Here is a 21,846-nt window from a genome sequence, read left to right as displayed (position 1 = left end):
CCCCCTGGCCCCCAAGCCATCATCCCAATTTCTCCACCTCCCCAATTCTTTCCCTGCCCCCACCCCAAGCTACCAACGCGATTGCTCCCTGCTGCTTCTCCGAGCTAGGCCTGGCGTGTACAAGTGCTGGGCCCACAAGACTTCACCTCCGACGTCAATTCTAATGTCGTGGAGGAAGTTCCGGGCCAGCCAGGCAGCGACTGGCTGGCCCAGAACTTCCTCTCCAACGTCAGAATTGACGTCAGAGGTGAAGTTTTGTAAGTCCGGCGCTTGTATGCGCCAGGCCTGGCTTGGGGAAGCAGCAGGGAGAAAAAGATCGCAAAGGCAACACGATCGACACGCGTTGCCTTTGCGATCGACCATTTGGACACCCCTGTCCTAGGGCCTCAGGCAGCCAAGCGGTATAAATTAATTTCTGACTATATGAATAAAAAACAAAAAACAAGCTTGAGAGATATTTGGAGCATTGAAATTAAGCAGCAGATTTCTGCTACTCAATGGCCACGGATTTGGACTTGGAGGATGAGATGTACAGCGTCAGCATCTATGAGACAAACATGGTTTTATTTGTTACATAGAAGTTTTTGGACCCCTGTTCTTTTACAAAAGTTGGACTGTTCTAAGTCTAATAGATGCTGGCACTGTCATCTTGACGTAGAGACACTGGATCATTTATTATTCTGTTGTCCTTTGATACTCAATTTTTGGAGATCTATATGGTGGACAAATCAACTTGATACTGGAATCCTCAATTCCATTGACATATGAGATGGTAATATGTGGGACATCATTACAGACCAAACCTTCATTAGATAGACATACAGTGGTGCCTCGCATAACGGACGTCTCGCACAGCGAACGCTGCGCACAACGAACTTTATGTCTTGATCCGTACAACGAACTTCGTTTCACACAACGAAGTCGCCCGAGCTGCATCCTTCTGCGCAGGCACTGCGCTTAACTGCCCTCTCTCCGCCTGGTTCCCTCTTGCCCCCCCCCCGACTCCCCGACACGATCGGGGCAAAAAGGAGCCCAAGCCCTCTTGCCCCGCCGATTCCCCAACTCCCCACACAATATCGGGCCAGGAGGGAGCCCAAGTCCTCCTGGCCACGGCGACCCCCTAACCCCACCCTGCACTACATTACGGGCAGGAGGGATCCCAGGCCCTCCTGCCCTCGACGCAAACCCCCCCTCCCCCCAACGACCGCCCCCCCCCCAAGAACCTCCGACCGCCCCCCCAGCCGACCCGCGCCCCCCCTGGCCGACCCCCACGACCCCCCCAACCCCCTTCCCCGTACCTTTCTGTAGTTGGCCGGACAGACGGGAGCCAAACCCGCCTGTCCGGCAGGCAGCCAACGACGGAATGAGGCCGGATTGGCCCATCCGTCCCAAAGCTCCGCCTACTGGTGGGGCCTAAGGCGCCTGGGCCAATCAGAATAGGCCCGGGAGCCTTAGGTCCCTCCTGGGGGCGGGGCCTGAGGCACATGGGCCCAACCCGACCATGTGCCTCAGGCCCTGCCCCCAGGAGGGACCTAAGGCTCCCGGGCCTATTCTGATTGGCCCAGGCGCCTTAGGCCCCACCAGTAGGCGGAGCTTTGGGACGGATGGGCCAATCCGGCCTCATTCCGTCGATGGCTGCCTGCCGGACAGGCGGGTTTGGCTCCCGTCCGTCCGGCCAACTACAGAAAGGTACGGGGAAGGGGGTTGGGGGTGTCGTGGGGGTCGGCCAGGGGGGTCGCGGGTCGGCTGGGGGGGCGGTCGGAGGTTCTTGGGGGGGGCGGTCGTTGGGGGGAGGGGGGGTTTGCGTCGAGGGCAGGAGGGCCTGGGATCCCTCCTGCCCGTAATGTAGTGCAGGGTGGGGTTAGGGGGTCGCCGTGGCCAGGAGGACTTGGGCTCCCTCCTGGCCCGATATTGTCGGGGAGTTGGGGAATCGGCAGGGCAAGAGGGCTTGGGCTCCCTTTTGCCCCAATCGTGTCGGGGAGTCGGGGGGGCAAGAGGGCTTGAGCTCCCTCTTGCCCCGATCGTGTCGGGGAGTCGGGGGGGCAAGAGGGCTTGAGCTCCCTCTTGCCCCGATCGTGTCGGGGAGTCGGGGGGGCAAGAGGGCTTGAGCTCCCTCTTGCCCCGATCGTGTCGGGGAGTCGGGGGGGGGCAAGAGGGCTTGAGCTCCCTCTTGCCCCGATCGTGTCGGGGAGTCGGGGGGGCAAGAGGGCTTGAGCTCCCTCTTGCCCCGATCGTGTCGGGGGTGCCAGGGACCACACGGAGTCACCCACCGTACCACCCGATTCGGGTAAGCGCAGGTATCGGTGGGTGGCTTATTTGCGGGGGGGTGCCTTATTTTACATTTTTTTCTAAAAAGGGGGGGCTGTCTTATTTGATGGCCCTGCCTTATCATCGGGGAAACACGGTAGAAAAAAAAAAAAAATGAACAGTTAAGTCCCAGTTTTTGCCGCTGAGACTCTGCCCTCTCACTGTAAAATTAGACTCTACTTAGTCTGTCTTTAAATTTAAAAAATGTGTGTTGTTTTAAAAAACAATTATGTTTTTAGATGTATCTAAATAAAAATAATAACCAAAAATTTATCTTTTTTTATGTCATCTTAGCATATTTTATGCTACAGAACGAATTATTTTTTTTAACATGTATTGTTATGGGAAAACGCGTTTCACACAACGAACGTTTCACATAACAAACTTGCTCCTGGAACGGATTAAGTTCGTTGTGTGAGGCACCACTGTAGGTGTAGGCTCTTTATGATAATGACTGGGATAGCCATACAAATAATCACAAAAAACTGGAAAACATTTTACATTTTGGTGGGAATTTTTATGTTTATATTATAAATATGAGAAAATTAATTCGGAAACATCGTGCCATAATAAGCAGTTTTAATTAATATGGAGCCCATTGACAAATTTTGTTCATTGTGATTAGTTGAATTACCGTATTTTCACGTAGATAACGCGCACCCGTGTAAAACGCGCACACGGGTATAGCGCGCGGAAAACACAAATTTATATACAGAAATTTTTATATACCGCGCACACCCGTATACCGCGCATGCTGGCCGACTCTCCTTTCGCCCGCCCCGACTCTCCTCTGGCCACCCCGACTCTCCTTTCGCCCGCCCCGACTCTCCTCTCCCCCTTGAAGTCCTGTCCCCACCCTGAAAGCCTGATGCCCCCCCCGACGTCCGATTCACCCCCCCACTGGACCGCTCGCACCCCCACCCCGAAGGACCGCTCGCACGCACTCCCACCCGCACCCCCACCCTGAAGGACCGCTCGCTCCCCCACAGCCTCCCGATCCCCCCCCCCATCATGTAGAAGCTCCTACCGGTGTCCTGCTGCTTTCTCTTGGCGGTCCCGGCCCTTCCGTGAGCCCTGCGCCTGCGCTGCTTCCTCTTCCAGCGGTTCGCCCTTTCTCTAACGTCAATCCCTCTTGCCCCGCCGACTCCCCGACTCCCCGACACGATCGGGGAAAGAGGGAGCTCAAGCCCTCTTGCCCCAGCCAACCGCGGCACCCCCGACACGATCGGGGCAAGAGGGAGCTCAAGCCCTCTTGCCCCAGCCAACCGTGGCACCCCCGACACGATCGGGGCAAGAGGGAGCTCAAGCCCTCTTGCCCCCCGACACGATCGGGGCAAAAGGGAGTCCAAGCCCTCTTGCCCCGCCGACTCCCCAACACGATCGGGGCAAGAGGGAGCTCAAGCCCTCTTGCCCCAGCCAACCGCGGCACCCCCGACACGATCGGGGCAAGAGGGAGCTCAAGCCGTCTTGCCCCCCCCCGACATGATCTGGGCAAAAGGGAGCCCAAGCCCTCTTGCCCCGCCGACTCCCCAACTCCCCTACAATATCGGGCCAGGAGGGAGCCCAAACCCTCCTGGCCACGGCGACCCCTACCCCCACCCCGCACTACATTACAGCAGGAGGGATCCCAGGCCCTCCTGCCCTCGACGCAAACCCCCCTCCCCCCAACGACCACTCCCCCCAAAGAACCTCCGACCGCACCCCCCCGCTGACCCGTGACCCCCCTGGCCGACCCCCACGACATCCCCACCCCCCTTGCCCGTACCTTTGTGTAGTTGGCCGGACAGACGGGAGCCAAATCCGCCTGTCCGGCAGGCAGCCAACGACGGAATGAGGCCGGATTGGCCCATCCGTACAAAGCTCCGCTTATTGGTGGGGCCTAAGGCGCCTGGGCCAATCAGAATAGGCCAGGGAGCCTTAGGTCCCTCCTGGGGGTGGGGCCTGAGGCATATGGGCCCAACCCGACCATGTGCCCAAGGCCCCGCCCCCAGGAGGGACCTAAGGCTCCCGGGCCTATTCTGATTGGCCCAGGCGCCTTAGGCTCCACCAGTAGGCGGAGCTTTGGGACGGATGGGCCATTCCGGCCTCATTCCGTCGTTGGCTGCCTGCCGGACAGGCGGGTTTGGCTCCCGTCTGTCCGGCCAACTACACAAAGGTACGGGGAAGGGGGGTGGGGGTGTCGTGGGGGTCAGCCAGGGGGGTCGCGGGTCGGCTGGGGGGTGCAGTCGGAGGTTCTTTGGGGGGAGCAGTCGTTGGGGGGAGGGGGGTTTGCGTCGAGGGCAGGAGGGCCTGGGATCCCTCCTGCCCATAATGTAGTGCGGGGTGGGGGTAGGGGGTCGCCGTGGTCAGAAGGTTTGGGCTCCCTCCTGGCCCGATATTGTCAGGGAGTTGGGGAGTCGGCGGGGCAAGAGGGCTTGGGCTCCCTTTTGCCCAGATCGTGTCGGGGGGGGGCAAGAGGGCTTGAGCTCCCTCTTGCCCCGATCGTGTCGGGGGTGCCGCGGTTGGCAGGGGCAAGAGGGCTTAAGCTCCCTCTTGCCCTGATCGTGTCGGGGGTGCCGCCGTTGACTGGGGCAAGAGAGCTTGAGCTCCCTCTTGCCCCGATCGTGTCGGGGAGTCGGCGGGGCAAGAGGGCTTGACGTTAGAGAAAGGGCGAACCGCCGGAAGAGGAAGCAGCAGGACACCGGTAGGAGCTTCTACATGATGGGGGGGTCGGGAGGCTATGGGGGTGGGGGTGCGGGTGGGAGTGCGTGCGAGCGGTCCTTCGGGGTGGGGGTGCGTCGGGGGGGGGAACTATGTAAAAAAAATTTTATATAGCGCGCTCACGCGTATACTGCGCAAGGCTATGCAAAGTTTGTAAAAACACGTATAACGCGCGCATTATATGTGTGAAAATACGGTATACCTTTATTTTTCCTTTGAGATTGCATATCCAGGTTGGGAGGGGGGGTTATATGCTTAACAAATGTTGTCTGGGATTTTAATTTCATGTATAATTTAAAGCATTTCTTTTTGTTCTCAAACTAGGGAGGGAGGCGATAATTATTATTTTGTATTAACTTCTGATTGATTATAAGTGTTATATCTGATAATTGTATGTATAATTTGAAAGCACTGTTCCAGATTTGAAAATCAATAAAGTTAAAAAAAAAAAAAAAAGTACAAATTGAAACGTTAACCTTAAATGGAAAAAAAAAAAAAACAACCCAACTCAAAAAAACACAATAACTTCCTCCAAATATCCTATCCAACTGAATTTTCCTGCATCAGTATCACTCTGTAGGCCCAACAATGGAATGACTACAAAATGTTCAGTTTTGTGAAAATGCTAAGTTGCCAGTCCAATAAGACACACATAATCCGTCACTCCACCAGGCTTATGCACTTGAAAATAAACACACACTTTAAACTGTGGTTCTGAGAGCTCACTGGGGATGGTACTGCAACGGGTCCAAGTAAACAAACGGGAAAAGTACCAGAACCCTGACAATTTGATTATCTTTCTGATGACAATGACAGGAATCCTTATTGAGTCTCAAACCATTCTCCAGTTTTATTGAGGTGTCAATGCAAAAAGCCATGCGTCGATTGCTGAGTGTACGGTTTCTAAAGCAAATGTAAATGCTGAAACTCTGCTCACCCATACAATAAGCAATGGTTAGAGCTACAGCCTCAGCATCCTGAGATTGTGGGTTCACTGCCCCAGGTACATTAGATAGATTGTGATCCTACGGAACAGCTAGGGAAAATGCTTGACATACGTGTATATAAGCCGCTTTGATTGTAGTTGTATAACTACAAAAAAGGCGGTATACAAGTCCCAATCCCTCCCCCCCCCCTTTAATCTGGGCTTTGGGCTTAACTGGAGATGTTTGCTAGCTCTCAGGCTAAGGGGGTGGAGCATTTGCTCATAAAAGTTGTGGATTTCTCCAACTCCCGGATTGCGGGTTGGGATTGAACACCTACCGTATGGAATCCTACAAGGACTAACAGAAAGAAGATTATCGAAGGCATAAACCTAAATCTTCCATTACAGCCCTCTTTTGCATACGACTGCAAAAGTTACAAAAAACATCTTGATGCTCTGGGTCAAGACATTGCACACACCAGTTGTGAGGGTTGGCTTCGGAGATGGTTTTATTGCTTCAAGAACACTTCTTGAACTCATTAGGCATCTGGGACATCAATGGAAAAACTACAGACACTAAGTCAAAGGGCTTAATTGTGAGGGAGGTCAAGTGAAAATAAGAAAAAGATGAAGGGAAAAGATAACGGAAAGGCACAAAAAGGTCTGAAAAAGTACCACAAACAAAAGTGTGAAGAAACACTATGTCTGTGGAAGACGAACTACTGAGGGTCTCGCATGCCGGTGTCGAGCAGGAAGGCATACGCACGGTACAGGCAATATTAAAGTTTTATTTAACACTTATACTGCACAATCCAAAGTTCTTGGTGGTTTAAAAGAAAACATAAACAGCAGAGCAAACAGACACAAGGTTACATTTTACAGTATATACTTCCAAACATATTTAACACAGTGTTCTTCAACCTTTTGACACCTATGGACCGTCTGAAATAAAATAATTATTTTGTGGACCGGCACCAGTCTGCGAACTGGCGGTTGAAGAACACTGGGCTAAGTCATGGGCCAGACCCCGCCCATCTCCACCCAATTGCCACCCCAGACCCCGCCCCCATAATAATACTAATTGTAACAATTTTTTTCATTCATTTTTCATATATACACACACACACACACAATATAATCTTATTAACAACACATAATGGTTAAACTACACAAAGCACACTATATGCTTCTCAACATCCATTCCTACTGGAAAACAGATAAACCCATGCAAATACGGGACCAAAAACTAAAAGTACTAATATATACAAACAAACCCAAAGATACAACCCTAGAGAAAAAGAAACAAATGCATTTCTTCCAGAACTGTGCAAAATACAGACATCAGATGTAAATTCTCAAAATTCACACAATTCAATCTCTAAATTTAAAATCATTCCCGCTACCTTTGTTGTCTTTCTCCCTCCATGCTGTCCCTTATCTTTTGGCCTGCTCCCACCTAGCTGTTTTATGCTGCCCCCGGCGTTATCATCGGGACAGCTTCCTCTTCCTCACTGAAAGTGCACAAAGCCGTAGGCAGCGGCTCCTCACGCGTCCCACGCCTCATCTAGAAACCTTCCCTCTGATGTTGCAATGTCAGAGAGAAGGCTTCCGGATGAGGCGTGGGACGCACGTAGGAGCCACTGCCCGTGGCTTTGTGTACTGTGGCAGTGAGGAAGAGGGAGCCGGCCCAAACATTATGTCGCATCGATCACACCACAGACCGACAGCTGAAGAATACTGTCTCAGGCCTGATGCACGTATCTAGCCCTGCAGGAAATTTCTGCGGACCGGCAGTTGAAGAGCACTGATCTAACAGTAGTACAAATATCAACTAAAAGAAACATTCCAAAGTCGTCTGTACCCCCAGACATGTCCTCAAAAAAGGAGGACATGTCCTTGGAAATCCAGACTTCTGGTAACCCTATCCTTGGATGACATCACCCATACATGAGAATATACTGCCTGCCTGTCCTCAGAGAAAACACCTTCTTTGTAAATTTATGAAACCTACAATGCACTTGTAGCATCAGTCATACAATCCATTTATTCCTAGTTACAGAAGTCTTGGTTCAGCAATGTGACAATTCACAATTCATTTACTGGACTTTGTGCAAAGTCCAACACTTAGATGGAAGAGACTTAAGAATTGATCTTGCAGGATGTGATCTTAATCCTCTGTCTTGCACATCAAGTTTCAAGTTTAATATAAATTTGATTGATCGCTTATTCAAAATTCTAAGCGATGTACAAATCAGTAAAATTACAAAATTTAGGGGACAACAAAGCAGATGACACAAACTAAATCTTGTAAGACATATTAAAAACTAATATTACAAACATATTAAAACAAAAGGAAAGAAAGGGAAGAGAAATACAAGTTGTTTGATAGTAAATAAGACATAAATGGGAAACTACACTGGGAAGGGAGAAATCATGTACTTCAGAGAAGTAAAGAAATGCAATTGAAATAAGGCTACTAGTCATGCTTTCCAATTATCAAGTGCATCCTTAAAAAGAAAGCTTTTTAATTTGCTCTTGAATCTGTCCAAGTCCCTTAAATAGATAGGGAGCGAGTTCCATGTTTGGGAGGCTGTGACAGAAAAAATAATTTTAAGTGAGGGAATTATTAATAAATGTTGATCGTTTGATCTCAATAATCTATTTGAGGTGTAGGGAATCAGTAATTTATAAGTTTGGGCTTCTATGTCTGAAATCTATGTTTCCCAACTCTCTCCTGGAGACATTGTCTATCCAGTTGGGTTTTCAGCACTACCATAACAAACATGCAGGAGAAAGACTTTCACACACTGGAGTACCAATGTAGTCAATTTTGACTCAAAATCTCTCTTCTACACATTCATTGTAGCAGTTCTTAAAACCTGAATAGCCTTCCAGAAAGGGCTGGGAAATACTGGTATAGGAAGAAAAAGCTAAATTCAAATCTACCTTTAGGGTCCGCATTTGGGAACAATCTATTCCAGGGAACTTTATTTTTGTGAGGAAGAGAAAGCAAGTAATTTCTTGCTTTTAAATTTATTATACAATTCAGGTCCTCTTGAGATGGAGATCCAAGAATACCTACAAGACAAATACAGGCATTTCATTCATTATACTGTGGATTGCTGCACATTATTTGCTTGGCAAATGGTTTCAAACAAAGTTATTGGTGAAAAAAAAAATCAGATAACATCTTGTAAATGCTGTTAAGTTTTGCTTAAACAAAATGAAACTAGAAACCATATGGAACACTCAGATATAGAACTTTCTGACTGACTAGACCAGGGGTGGGTAACTCCAGTCCTTGAAGGCTGGAACCCAGTCGGATTTTCAGGATTTCCCCAATGAATATGCATGAGATCTATTTGCATGCACTGCTTTCAATGCATATTCATTGGGGAAATCCTGAAAACCCGACGGGATTCCAACCCTCATGGACCAGAGTTGCCCAACCCTGGACTAGACAGTTGAAGTAGGTAACTGTGCTATGCTTTAGCACAGCAGTTTACTGGAGATTTTCCCATGCTAGTCTTATACCAGATCCAGAAAGACTAGTTCTAATGTGTGGAAATCTTCAGTAAAACCAATGCCTTGAGTACCCAATTGTAAAACCACTTAGATAATCTTGATAGGCGGTATATAAAAACCTAATAAACTTGAAACTTGAACTTAAAGAATAGCACAGCGGACACACTACAATGGCAACACAATTCTATGGCCTAAGTATTTTGGAAAGCTCAACACCTTTCTAAAGCATAGGTTCCCAAGGAGATTCCTGTGTGTTTGCTATAGTTGGCATCTTCATGGGTAGCAATTATGCTTGCTTTCCTAGGTTTTGATGCAGGAAACAGGTGTTAGCATGCTGCACTAAGCTGCAGTGCAGAGTCTGCTTAAGTCAGCACATAGACCCCACACGGTGCATCCTGGGATGTAATACTAAGTCAGCTACCAAGAAGGCTGTGCAGTGGCAAAGGCAATTGGTATTTTTCTTGTCTCCCAATATTAAAGGTGTGCAGGCAAGTTCTGAGGGGGTCAAAAGGGTATTGAGGAAGAGCACTTGGATTTCCAGCATATTTTTAGTCAGGGATGGGGAAGGTGATGCAGGGCTATAGGACCCGTGGGAAATCTTCCAGGTAGAAGGTAGGGGTCCAGAGCCCACAGTCACCATAGCAATTTTTGGGGAGGGGTAGAGGATAGGAGTCTAGCATGCTTTATGTTTTCCTGATAGAGAGATATTTATTCATAATGCAGCAGCTTATCTCTGCAGTGTGCACAGATTTTTTTCAGACAGTGCATACACCTTTTTTTTTTTTTTTTCTAACAGTGGTAATTTGCATGACATTGTTTACTGCATTACGAGTAAAAATATTTTTTTAGCACCGAGTTACAATGGTGTGTACTAGATCTTAGCAGTGTTTTAACATATGGCTTTCTGCATTGAAGCCTACGTAAAGGAATGCTGCACAATTACAGTAAACACACATGAACTCCTGGGTAACCTATTCTTCAGAGACACTGTCAGTTTTCAAAAAACACATTTAGTTTAGAGTTGGCCTCTATTTCAGCCCATAACGCTGTGCTGCTTTTGCAAGGCATTAAGAGTAGGGATACCAGATTTTCCGTCTCTCAGATCCATCCCAGTTCCAAAAGGAGGACATGTCTGGAGAAATCCGGATGTCTGGTAACCCTAATTAATAGGTCATTTTGACTTTGGTTTACTGTGAAGTCTTGCTCCTGCTCCTTGCTCCAGTAACAGCATAGACAGCCACTGGAGAAGACAACCCTCCAAGGAATCCTGGCAACCTGGGCATAATTGCCTGCAGAAAAATGGGAATGTCAGACTACTACTACTAATAATAATAACTTTATTCTTTTATACCGCCATAACCAAAAGTTCTAGGCGGTTTACACTAAAGAGAACAGAGGTAAGCAGTTAGTAAAGATCCACACAGTCGCAGTTTGAATTTGTTGGGGGATTTTTTGGGCGGGGGGTTTATAAACAAAGTTTATAATAGCAATTAAACACAGCAGCTTTCAAATTTTGTGACTTGGTATTACTTTTGCCTTCGTCTTGTCACTCAAATACTAAGGGCTCCTTTTACTAAGCTTAGCGCGCGCTACAATGCTGCGCGAACTAGTCACTAATGCCTTCATAGAGCTGGCATTACTTTTTCCGCGTAGTGTGGAGGTTAGCGCACGCTAATCTTCAGCGTGCGCTAAAAATGCTACCGCAGCTTTATTTATTTATTGAAACTTACTATACCACTCAACTGTCACAACAGGAGAAAGCGGTGTACAATTCTAAAACAAAATCCAAAATACCAACCTCCTTAGATATTATTGCTTCATCATGTTTTTCTTTGTTCTTTGGAAGCTTTGCATAGCAGTCTGTATAAATAGGTCATTTTTAAACTTTAAAAAAGCCATGTCTGAAAGACTAAAACATGACATTAGAAACAGTGATTCTTTAAAAGCTAAGGTTTTCTTTTTCAAAACTAAAATTCATTTAAAATAAAATCTGTATTTAATAGAACATTTGAAAGATCAGCTGGGGATATTGGGAACATAAACAAAAAGTCACTCCATATGTATTAATCAAAAAAAAAAATCTAAAAATGTTCTTCTTTACTGTTTTTAGGAACTGTGTGCTCAGAGACATGAAGGCTATAAAACCGCCTCACCACCCAATCATTGCATAGTTCAATACAGTGTCAGAAGAATGGTATATATCTCACTAGCTGATTACGCAAAACCAAACAGGTTATAGCTTTATCATTTTGGGTATGAAACTCTAAAGAGAATAAAACTTAGCTTTAGAGAATCGCCGGTTCTTATGTGCACGTTTTGATACTGCGTCAGGGAACCGAAAAGCCACTGCTGAACCCTTCCTAAAAAGTGGGCAATGAAGTCTCATATATTGTTAGAACTCCGGTGCTAACTGCAAAATTTTGTACCTCCTTATTATCCAGCGGCCAAATTTTTACAGTTAGCACCGGAGTTCTAACAATATACGAGACTTCATTGCCCACTTTTTTGGAAGGGTTCAGCAGTGGCTTTTTGGTTCCCTGACACAGTATCGAAACATGCACGTCGGAACCGGCAATTCTCTAAAGCTAAATTTTATTCTCTTTAAAGTTTCATACCCAAAATGATAAAGCCATAACCTGTTTGGTTTTGCGTAATCAACTAGAGAGATATATACCATTTTTCTGACACTGTATTGAACTATGCAATGATTGAGTGTCGAGGCGGTTTTATAGCCTCATGTCTCTGTGCATAGTTCCTAGAACATTTTTAGATTTTTTTTCTGATTAATACATAGGGAGTGACTTTTTGTTTGTTTATGTTCTCTTTTGTGACTCAACAGCTTAGTACTGTGTGAGTTATATTGCCTCTCTTTTTGGGGATATTGGGAAGGCAGCATTCACAACCCCTTTGATGGGAATGGCAGAAGTCAAGTCATTGCCCAATGGCAACAGATAATGGTTGGATTTAGGGACCATGATTGTGGAGTTCCAGAAGCAGCCTAGTCCTAAGGCAGACATGTCGAACTCTGGCCCTTTGGCCCGCCAGACAATTTCCAATTTCCCCTAAAGCTGGCCCGCGGTACAAGCACCGCATCATTTATAGATTCATGTCACATCATCTGTAGGTTCACATGGCCTGCAGAGGATCGCTGGTCGGCAGTAGCTATCCTAGCAGGCCGCTGTAGCCTCAGCTGCACGTTCCCTCTGGTGTGGTCCCATCCCTCCTCTGACATATGGGACTGCGCCAGAGGGAACGTGCAGCTGAGGCTACAGTGGCCTGCTAGGATCTCTACTGCCGACCAATGATCCTCTGCAAGCCGCGTGAACCTACAGATGATGCGGTGTGAACCTGCAGAGTCAGGTCCCAAGCAGATCTGCAGCTGAGGAAAGGTATTTTGGGAATGGTATTCTTAGGAAGTTATAATTTAGCCACGCAAAAATCAAACCAAATTAAATATAAATATTCAATATAAAAGCGTTAGGGGTATCATATTAAATAAGCTTGACTTATTTCATGTGCTCCCACCATTAGTTATAATCCAAAACAAAAAATGGCAGTGAAAATTCTTTTAAACTTATCATAAATACAATTTTTTATATATAGTTAATTTAAAGTCTTCAGATCGTGCCAACCACCAGCCAACTTATTCTTAGGCTTATTTCTCGTATTGGCTTATATCTCATCATCAGACATAAATTATAATTTTTAAAGTGCTCTGTGCAATTCATGTGCATAATTCATTGTGAGAATCAATTCCAAAATTTAAATTAAATTAAAAACTTTGTACTTAGCTTTTAGCCATAGTTTTATTAGCTAAGGGGTCCTTTTATCAAGCTGCGGTAGGGGTTTAACGCGCGTTAAACCACCTGCCGCGCTAGCCGCTAACGCCTGCATTGAGCAAGCGTTAGTTGTTTAGCCGGCCGCAGGGGTTATCGCGTGATGAAATGTCTGATGCGCTAACCCCGCTAGCGCAGCTTGATAAAAGGACCCCTAAGTCTTTGAACATCGGGTAGGACCTATGGGTTCAACATGTTTTGCCCGAAGACTTTCTCAAGAACAAGTCCCCCATTTTGTTTTGTTCCACAGCATCCCGACAGCCTCTCTTCAGTCCTACCCAATGTTCAAAGACTTAGCTGATAAAACTACGACTAAAAGCTAAATACAAAGTTTTTAATTTATTAATTTAAATTTTGGAATTGATTCTCACAATGAATTATGCACATGAATTGCACAGAGCACTTTAAAAATTATAATTTATGTCTGATGATGAGATATAAGCCAATACGAGAAATAAGCCTAAGAATAAGCTGTCTGGTGGTTGGCACGATTTGAAGACTTTAAATTAACTATATATAAAAAATTGTATTTATGATAAATTTAAAATAATTTTCACTGCCGTTTTTTGTTTTGGATTATATGAAATATTGGCGGTGTTTTGAAGAATATTAGGCTATATATCCACCATTAGTTAAGCACAAGTTTTTTCATCATTTACCCCAAAGTGAGTAATTATGCAATATTAAATAATGCACTTATCTGAGCTCAGTTAATAATCCTGATACTGGTGTTTCAGAAACAGCAGAGTTTTGTCTTTTTATTTATTTCGTTTGCATCACAGAGCTGGAGTGGGGCTGGAGAGATTGTAACCCTATACTTTTACTAAGACTAAGGGGTCCTTTTATTAAGGTGCACATTTAGTGCGCGCTAAATCGGTTAGCGTACCTTAATAAAAGGACCCCTAAGTATCTTTTAAAAAAAAATTTGGCCCGCAACAGCCTTTTTTTCAGATTTCAGCCCCTTATGTGATTTAGGGCTGTTGCTGCAATAACTGCATTAGCTATATCATACAGCTCTAGTTCCAATTCAAATGTAAACTCAAAAAGAGCTGAAGGAAATTGCTAAGTTAAAAAAAAAAAAGAGAAATAGTCTGAAAGCACAGAAGATTTTTAAATACTTGAGTTAAGACTCTGTCCCTTCTATCTTGCTTGCTGCTCATAAGAGGACACAGGATGATGGTGAAAGGTGATAGGAGTATGTTCTCTCATGGTTTCCACAGCTGGTGTCATGCTTATTGCAGGTTTCCAGGTCTTGCTGAGACTTTTCAGGTAGAACTGATGCTTCAGCCATCATGCTGTGGCTTTCTTCAGGGTATGCTGTGAGGTCTGTAGTTTGTCTTTATATAGTAAGTCCTCAAACTCAATTGTTTGGGGCTTGAGGTAAATGAGGCAGGAAAGTCCGTTGGTCCCTAATTTGAATTTTGGTGGGAAAGTCAGTGACTGCCTCATTCACCTCAAGCCCCAACCAATCGAATTTGAGAACCGGAAACAAGGATCTTGAGTAATCTAAGGAAAAAAGGGTGGTGGATGCACTGAACAGTCTCCCAGTAGAGGTGGTAAAGATGAAATCTGTATCTGAATTCAGGAAAGCATGGGACAAGCACATAGGATTTCTACGAGAGAGGAAGAAATACTGGACGGTAGGAATGAACAGACTGGAATGGAGACCCACAAGAAGCTGGATAAATATCGATTTCCAATGGTGGCGGGGGAGAATCAGCTGAATTGAGTGGCAGTTCACAGGTGGGAGTAAAGAAAAAAATGGCGCTTGTGCCCTTGGAGTCAGAGGACAAGGAGAATGTGAGTGAGAGTCCTAGTGAAGTGGAAGTAACGCCTCAAACACTGCATGCCTGGTTTCTTGCCTTGAAAGACAAAATGGTAGAAGTTTATCAGGATTTAAAAACTGCTATGGCTGAGCTACGGTCGGAGGTGGCTGAGTTGGGAGGCCGCGTGGGAACCACAGAGAGCATGTCTCGGGGCTGACCCAGGATATGGTGACCATGCATGCTGAGGCAGAACAGACAGTATCTACATTACAGGACCTGGAAAATTGCTCACACCGATGTAATTTGTGGTTCAAGGGATTTCCTGACAAAGAGGAGTACAGAGATTGTGCTTCTCTGGTGTGCAGGATCTGTACTGACATACTGACGGAGGTGGAAGGCTCCTCGCCTGGACAGATTGTCATTGTGAGGGTGCATCGAAGTTTGGGGCCAGCGAGAAGCATGCTTTGCAGATTTGAGGATAAAAGAAAGAGTGCTTCAGGCAGCTCGATAAAAACAGGAGTATCGGTGGCAAAATGTATCTGTAGCCATTTTTCAAGATCTAGCATGAGCAACTCTGCAAAAGCGTCGAAACTTCAGAGATCACGCAACTGCTGTGAGCTGAGGGCTATAGATATCATTGGCTCTTTCCCTTCAGGGTTTGGATCACGGTCAGTGAATAGTCTGAAGTGGAGGAAGCTTGGACTGTTCTGAAGGAGTTGGGCTGCCACAGAATCCAAGAAGGTGGAGAAGCGGTCCACAGGCCGCTGTTGAGCAATACTGTTGAGCAAGCTGGTAAAAGGCAACAGTAGGATCACACTTGATGGAGTTTGGTGTTTCTTATTTTTCCTTTCGCCTGGGGCTCAGGTGGATTACACTTGGGGACCTTGTGGGTTCCTGGGGGTTTTCGCAGCCTCGGATGGAGAGGTCACAACTGACTTTGCACTACCAGATTTCTGACTTGGGAGGGCCTTTGTTGGGGTACCACAGCAGGCCATGTTGGCTGAGATACCTTGTTTTGTGTGTGTTTACATTTGTTTCTGTTGTAATGGTTATGTTTACACTGCAGGGTTGTGGGGGACATATGTTTGCGGGGTGGGGGGGGGAGAGGGATGTCTGATTGTAGGGGCTTGAGTTGCCTTCTGGGGGAGGGGGAATCTCACTTCTTCTTTCTGACTGACCAGATAGCGGGCCAGTCGGGGTTTTCTGGACTGTGTGTGTGGGGGGGGGGGATGGATGGGTGGGAGTGAGGGACTAGGGGCGTGGGATAGTGGGGGTTGGGATTGTTCTCTTGTGTAGGCTCATGGAATGTCAATGGATTAAATAGCATAGTATAGTATTCCGAGAGTTACATTGGATGCGGTGGGATATCTGTCTTCTGCAAGAAACCCACTTAAGACCACGGGATGAGCGGTTCTTGCGTACATCTCTTTATGATCAACTGTGGGTTCACCAGGCTAGGAGTATACAGAGGGTAGAGGGGATTGCTATCTTAGACTGTAAAGTGTGGGGTTGGTGGTTGATGAAGTCTATAGGGACGAGGGGGGAAGATGCTTGGCCATAAAGGGGAGGATCTAGGGGACTGTGATTACCATCATTTATGTCTATGGGCCTAATACCGCTCAATCTCACTATTATTCTCATCTTTCTGAGGGTCTGGGCCCATTTGTTAAGGGAGCGCTTACATATTATGTATCCTCAGATGCCTGATTTATGTTGGAGGTGTGGTATGGGTCCTGGCTCCTTCTTGCATATATGGTGGGATTGTGCGGCGATTAAGCTATTTTGGTTGTATGTTACTAATACTTTAACACAGTAGATCCAGGACCCAGTCCAGATTTTACCTCAGGTTGGTTTACTGGGGATGCATAATATTAGAGGTGATCCATGGCGGACTAAACTTGTGCATATGGGACTGGCGGCAGCTAAGTGCCTGATTGCCCAGCATTGGAAGAACACTGTTGTTCCTACAGGGAAAGATTGGTTGCTTAAATTAAGTAAGATGGCCCAGATGGAATGTCTAGCTGCTCAGCATTATGGTCATTATGAACAGCAGGAAAGGACTTGGAACAAAATATTTCATGTTATTTAATTTTTTCTATGAGCTGATGTGGGGGAGGGGGAGGGGGTTTGACAGGGATACTGGGGGGACCTCTCTGAAGGAACAACAGAGGGACCACCCTATGGAGTACATTCTGCTTTATGGAGGTTGTAGATATTTTTGTTGATGGTAGGGATTGTCTTGGACTGGGTATAGAGTTTACACTATCTGTTTATATTGTCTGTATAGGTATAGGAGACGGGAGCAGATGGTGACATAGAAGTTTTAAACTTTATACTGTTTTCTCTGGCCCGTCTCGATTTGTATGCAGTGTTGTAATCTCTGTGTTGCTGGACTGTTGTTGTTGCTATTTTATATAATAAATTTTTTTTTAAAAAAAAGGAATGAGCAGGCTGGATAGACCATATGGTCAATCTTAATCCCATTCCATATGTTCTTCCCTTATTTGGTTTTTCTTTTCTTCACAACAATGTCTGCTCAGTCAGTTTGTTTTTAACCCCTTTTAAAGCTGTATAATGAACTCTATATCTATCTTATATTTTAATGTTACTCGCTTAGTATGTAATAAGCGATTTATCAAATTTAAATAAACTTGAAACTTTATCTGTCATCATTTGTCAACATTTTCTATGTTTCATTACATACAAGCTAAAACAAGTCCTGTACTATATTGAATATGTTACTAGACATAACTAGCATATAAAGTCACTGCAAACAACTGGAGTGGACTATTCTCAGTCAAGAGAAATCTGCCATGTACTTTAAACTTCCATTTTGCCTGCAAAACCAGAATGAAAGGATACATGTCGTCGTATTTTTTTTTCAAGCAATACATTTATTGCCAGTCTTTTTGATAACACTTCATAGAACATTAGTGCACCATTCACTGTGCTGCCAGGAAGAAATCTGTTGGTTATCTTTCTGTGCTAACTGTGAAAACCACTAACATGTGTTGGTTGCTTAGAAAATAAGTGCAAATGAACAAAATGAAAATTTGAAGGGAGCCAGTATGGCAAGCAATGTAGTTGGAGAACACAAGGGTATTAGAGTGTCTGGATTTTGATAATAGGAAACCCCTTGGGATTGTCTGGCTATAACTGAATAACTCTGAAATTTGCCCTTGGTGCCATGATCCAAGAATGACATTCAGCTGCTGCTGCCACGGCCAGATGACATCCAGTGTGAGAACTTAAGGGTCAGTAAAGCAGCGATACTGTCTTTGGCTGTAGGTGATCATGCTACCGCTCATTCCTTTTGTACCTGTGCGCAGCATGTTCAAGACTCAGAAACAGATCTAGCTTTGATATCAACCTTGCAATGAATGAGATCAGCATCAGAGCTAGGTGTATCACGGAGTTCTGAATAATACGCCTGTACAAGCAAAGAGAGTATAGTTACTTACCTGTAATGGGGGTTTCTCTGTGGATAATTGGATAATGCAGACATACTTGGTATTTTCTTTTTTGGTAGCCTGTAAAGCGGAACGACCCTCTCTAGCTTGGTGAAACTTTTCTCCTTCCAATTGGTAGTCCACATGCCTCCCCCATCTTGCTGACATCATCAGAGTTGAAAATCAGTCAATTGCAAGCTAAGAAGAGGTAGTGTTAAATGGAACAATCCTGAAAAAATCACGTTGTCTTTTTTTTTATTTTTTTGAGGGGATGGAGGGTCGGAGGTGTGTCTGCATTATCCAGTTACAGAGAATCTCTGTAACAGATAAGCAACTACGCTTTCTCCTTGGATAACATAGATAATGCAGCCATACTTGGTAACTCCCAAGCTAAAGGTTGTCATATCAAATGTAGCTCTTATGACAACCCAGTTAGATAAAGGTGGAGAAAGCAATCAAGCAAAAAGATTTTGGGGGATAGCGTGTCCAAATTTGCTATCTGATTTTGTTGCAGCTTCTAAAGAAGTAATGTTTAGTAAATGTACATGGTGTGGACCAAGTGGCAGCTTTATAAATGTCTGATAGAGAAACTTCTCTCAAGTGAGCTGTGGAGGTCAACATGATTCTATGGCAATGAGCAGTAATAGGAGGATTAAGGTGAGTTTGGTGGTTACAGAAGGATATACAATCTGCTATCCGGTTGGATAAAATTATTTTAGTTACTCAATGACTCAAAGATTGTGTATGGAATGAGATGAATAATGGTTGGAATTCCTTCAATTTTTGGTGTGGTCCAAATAATAAAGAAGTTAACAACGACAAGCCAAAGTATGTAGAGATTCTTCTGCTGGAAGCGAATTATAGTTTAGGAAAAAAACTGATAAAACAATGTCCTGATTAATATGAAAAGAAGTAACCACTTTAGGAAGAAATTTAGGATGTGTTCAGAGGATAACTTTAGTGAGAAAAAAACTTTGTGAATGTATGATAATGAATCAGTGCTTGTAACTCTCTAATCCTTAGCAATCAGAAATAGAGCTTTGAAAGTCATGAATTTTAACGAAGTAGTATCCATTGGCTGAAAATGGTGGAAACATAAGATCTTACTAAAGAGCAGGAGGTTGTAATGAAGGTCGAATGTTCCAGAAGTCTTTGATAAAACTGGCTATGATGGGGTGTGAAGATAGTGGTTTCTTATCCAACTCTTTGTGGAAAGCTGATATGCCTGCTAAGAGAATTCTTACTGAAGAGATTTTGAGGCCTGAATCAAATAAGTATAAAAGATTTTGAGGCCTGAATCAAATAAGTATAAAAGATTTTGAAGGATGATTGAAACTGGTCAAGAATGTGGGTTTTGATGAAGAGTGGCACCACAAAGAAAAATGTTTCCATTTCAGGAAAAGCACAGTTTCTTACCGTAACAGGTGTTATCCAAGGATAGCAGCCAGATATCCTCACAAATTGGTGACATCATAAACAGAACCCGGTTTGGACAGTGCTAAAGTGTACTGTCACTTTAAGCTTTAGGAAGCTTTGAGACTGCTCACACCACACATGTGCAAGTGCTTTCCCACCCGACACCAGCTCGCAAGGTCATTAGTTCTATGCTCAAGTGAAGAAGCCAACTAGGGGAGGTGGCCAGAATTTGAGAATATTTGCCTGCTGTCCCCGGATAACACCTGTAACGGTATGTAACTGTAATTTATCAATGGACAAGCAGACAGCATATCTTCAAAGATGGGACTCCCTAGCTTAACTAAAGGAGATGGAGGGAGAGTTGGACTCCAAAGAAAACATAAATGGTTAGTGCCATGCAACAAATCAGATATATTGTCTGATACGAGCTGGTGGAGAGCAAGGGAATGAAATGAAGAGAGAACTAATATGTAGTATACAACCGTCTTCAGCAAGAGTGAAAGGGAAGAAACCAACAAAACAATACGTATGGAGGCTATGAATAGTAGCCAACCTCATAGCAGCAGGCGAATCTGAACAGAGAGGGAAATGGCAGAAAGATGTAGGAAGAAACAGAAGATTGGACATTGGCAAGAGGGATGTTTAAGGGAGAGCAGATTAAAAGACTAGTTGTCGCTATTCTTGTCCTAGGCTGTCACAAATTGGAAACAAACAGAAAAGCAGAAAAGCAAAATGGAAGCGTGGGGATAATGGAAATAATAGTATTAAGCAGGATATTAGGGGGGGGGGCAAACCCCAATATGTGAGACATCCCTTGCCTGGGATACTTGAAGAAAGCCAATATAGACAAAAGAGAAAAAGCTTTAAGGGTTACAGTAGAAAAGAGAATATTGTACATTACCGGCAAGTGTTACTCAAAGGATTACAATGATTGTTCCAGCTACATCCTTTCCCAGTAACAGAAGTGCCATGTTTACTGACCAAAGAGCTAAGTCCTAGAACAGGAAACAGGTCGCTGTGCCCTAAGCTAACACATTGCTATAGGATGTCCAATGCATTGAATTGCTGACAGGAGTGAAACTACGAGCACACAATTCATATGCCATTATTCAGTTGCTAACATTAAATAAAATTACTAATGAAGTGACAAGAAATCACATAATCAATAAACCAAATATGGACCTAGAGGCAAAATGCAGTCATATGCAATTTATTATTGGATCTTAATGAAATAATTGTATTGTCATTGGAAGATGTACTAACTTACATATGAATAATAATGAATGAAATGATGTCATGAAGTTAATAAAATGGCCTGTGGCCCGTGGTTCAGATTCTTCCAGTTAGCAGAACTCCATAAGGCCTTATTGTTTTAACCTGAATTTGTGTGGCTGGTTGTTATTCCTTGGCCTCCCTCAGAGATGGAAGAAAGGGCTGTGTGTGTGGGGGGGGGGTAGGAAATCTGTCCATGCAGTTTTCTTAGAGCATTCAGAAGCAAAGACTGTGTCTGAGTTCAAGAAAGCATGTGACAGGAACGTGAGATCTCTTAGGAAGAGGAGGAGAGGAGAGTGGATGCTGTGGATGGACAGATTGGATGGACCATTTGGCTTTTATCTGCCTTCATGTTACTACGTTACACTGCAGTCTTTTGCTTAGGAATTACTAGTCAATTTCTGGCTAGTCTAGACATTCTAAACAATCTTGTTTTGGCTCAGTTATAAATACACAATGCTACAGATAAAAACCTGAGCTAAATGTAAATGCTGTATAAGTTCTGTTCTGCAGTTTGTAACATAGCCAGTACTTTTCCTTAACAAAACAGAAAATACAAATGAAAAAGTAGCATCAGTGATTTAAGTTGGCTTCTTTTAAAATCAATCCACACTACTGGCTAGGTAATGTGGATGCACCCACACATACGA

The 21,846-nt window shown here is 44.8% G+C and overlaps 1 protein-coding gene across 1 annotated transcript in view; it reads right to left on the bottom strand.

Moving 5' to 3' along the window:
- Positions 1-21,846, bottom strand: part of MAPK1 (mitogen-activated protein kinase 1) — a 116,551-nt gene that overhangs the window by 38,078 nt on the left and 56,627 nt on the right. Inside the window, exon 6 of the mRNA XM_033956876.1 lies at positions 8,879-9,010. Coding sequence (XP_033812767.1) covers positions 8,879-9,010 — 132 coding nt within the window. The remainder of the gene's footprint in view (positions 1-8,878; positions 9,011-21,846) is intronic.

The sequence above is a fragment of the Geotrypetes seraphini genome, chromosome 8 (assembly GCF_902459505.1).
Source record: "Geotrypetes seraphini chromosome 8, aGeoSer1.1, whole genome shotgun sequence".
NCBI classification, from domain to species: Eukaryota; Metazoa; Chordata; class Amphibia; order Gymnophiona; family Dermophiidae; genus Geotrypetes; species Geotrypetes seraphini.
The sequence above is the reverse complement of the archived record's forward strand: the minus strand, read 5'-3'. Positions and strand labels throughout refer to the sequence as shown.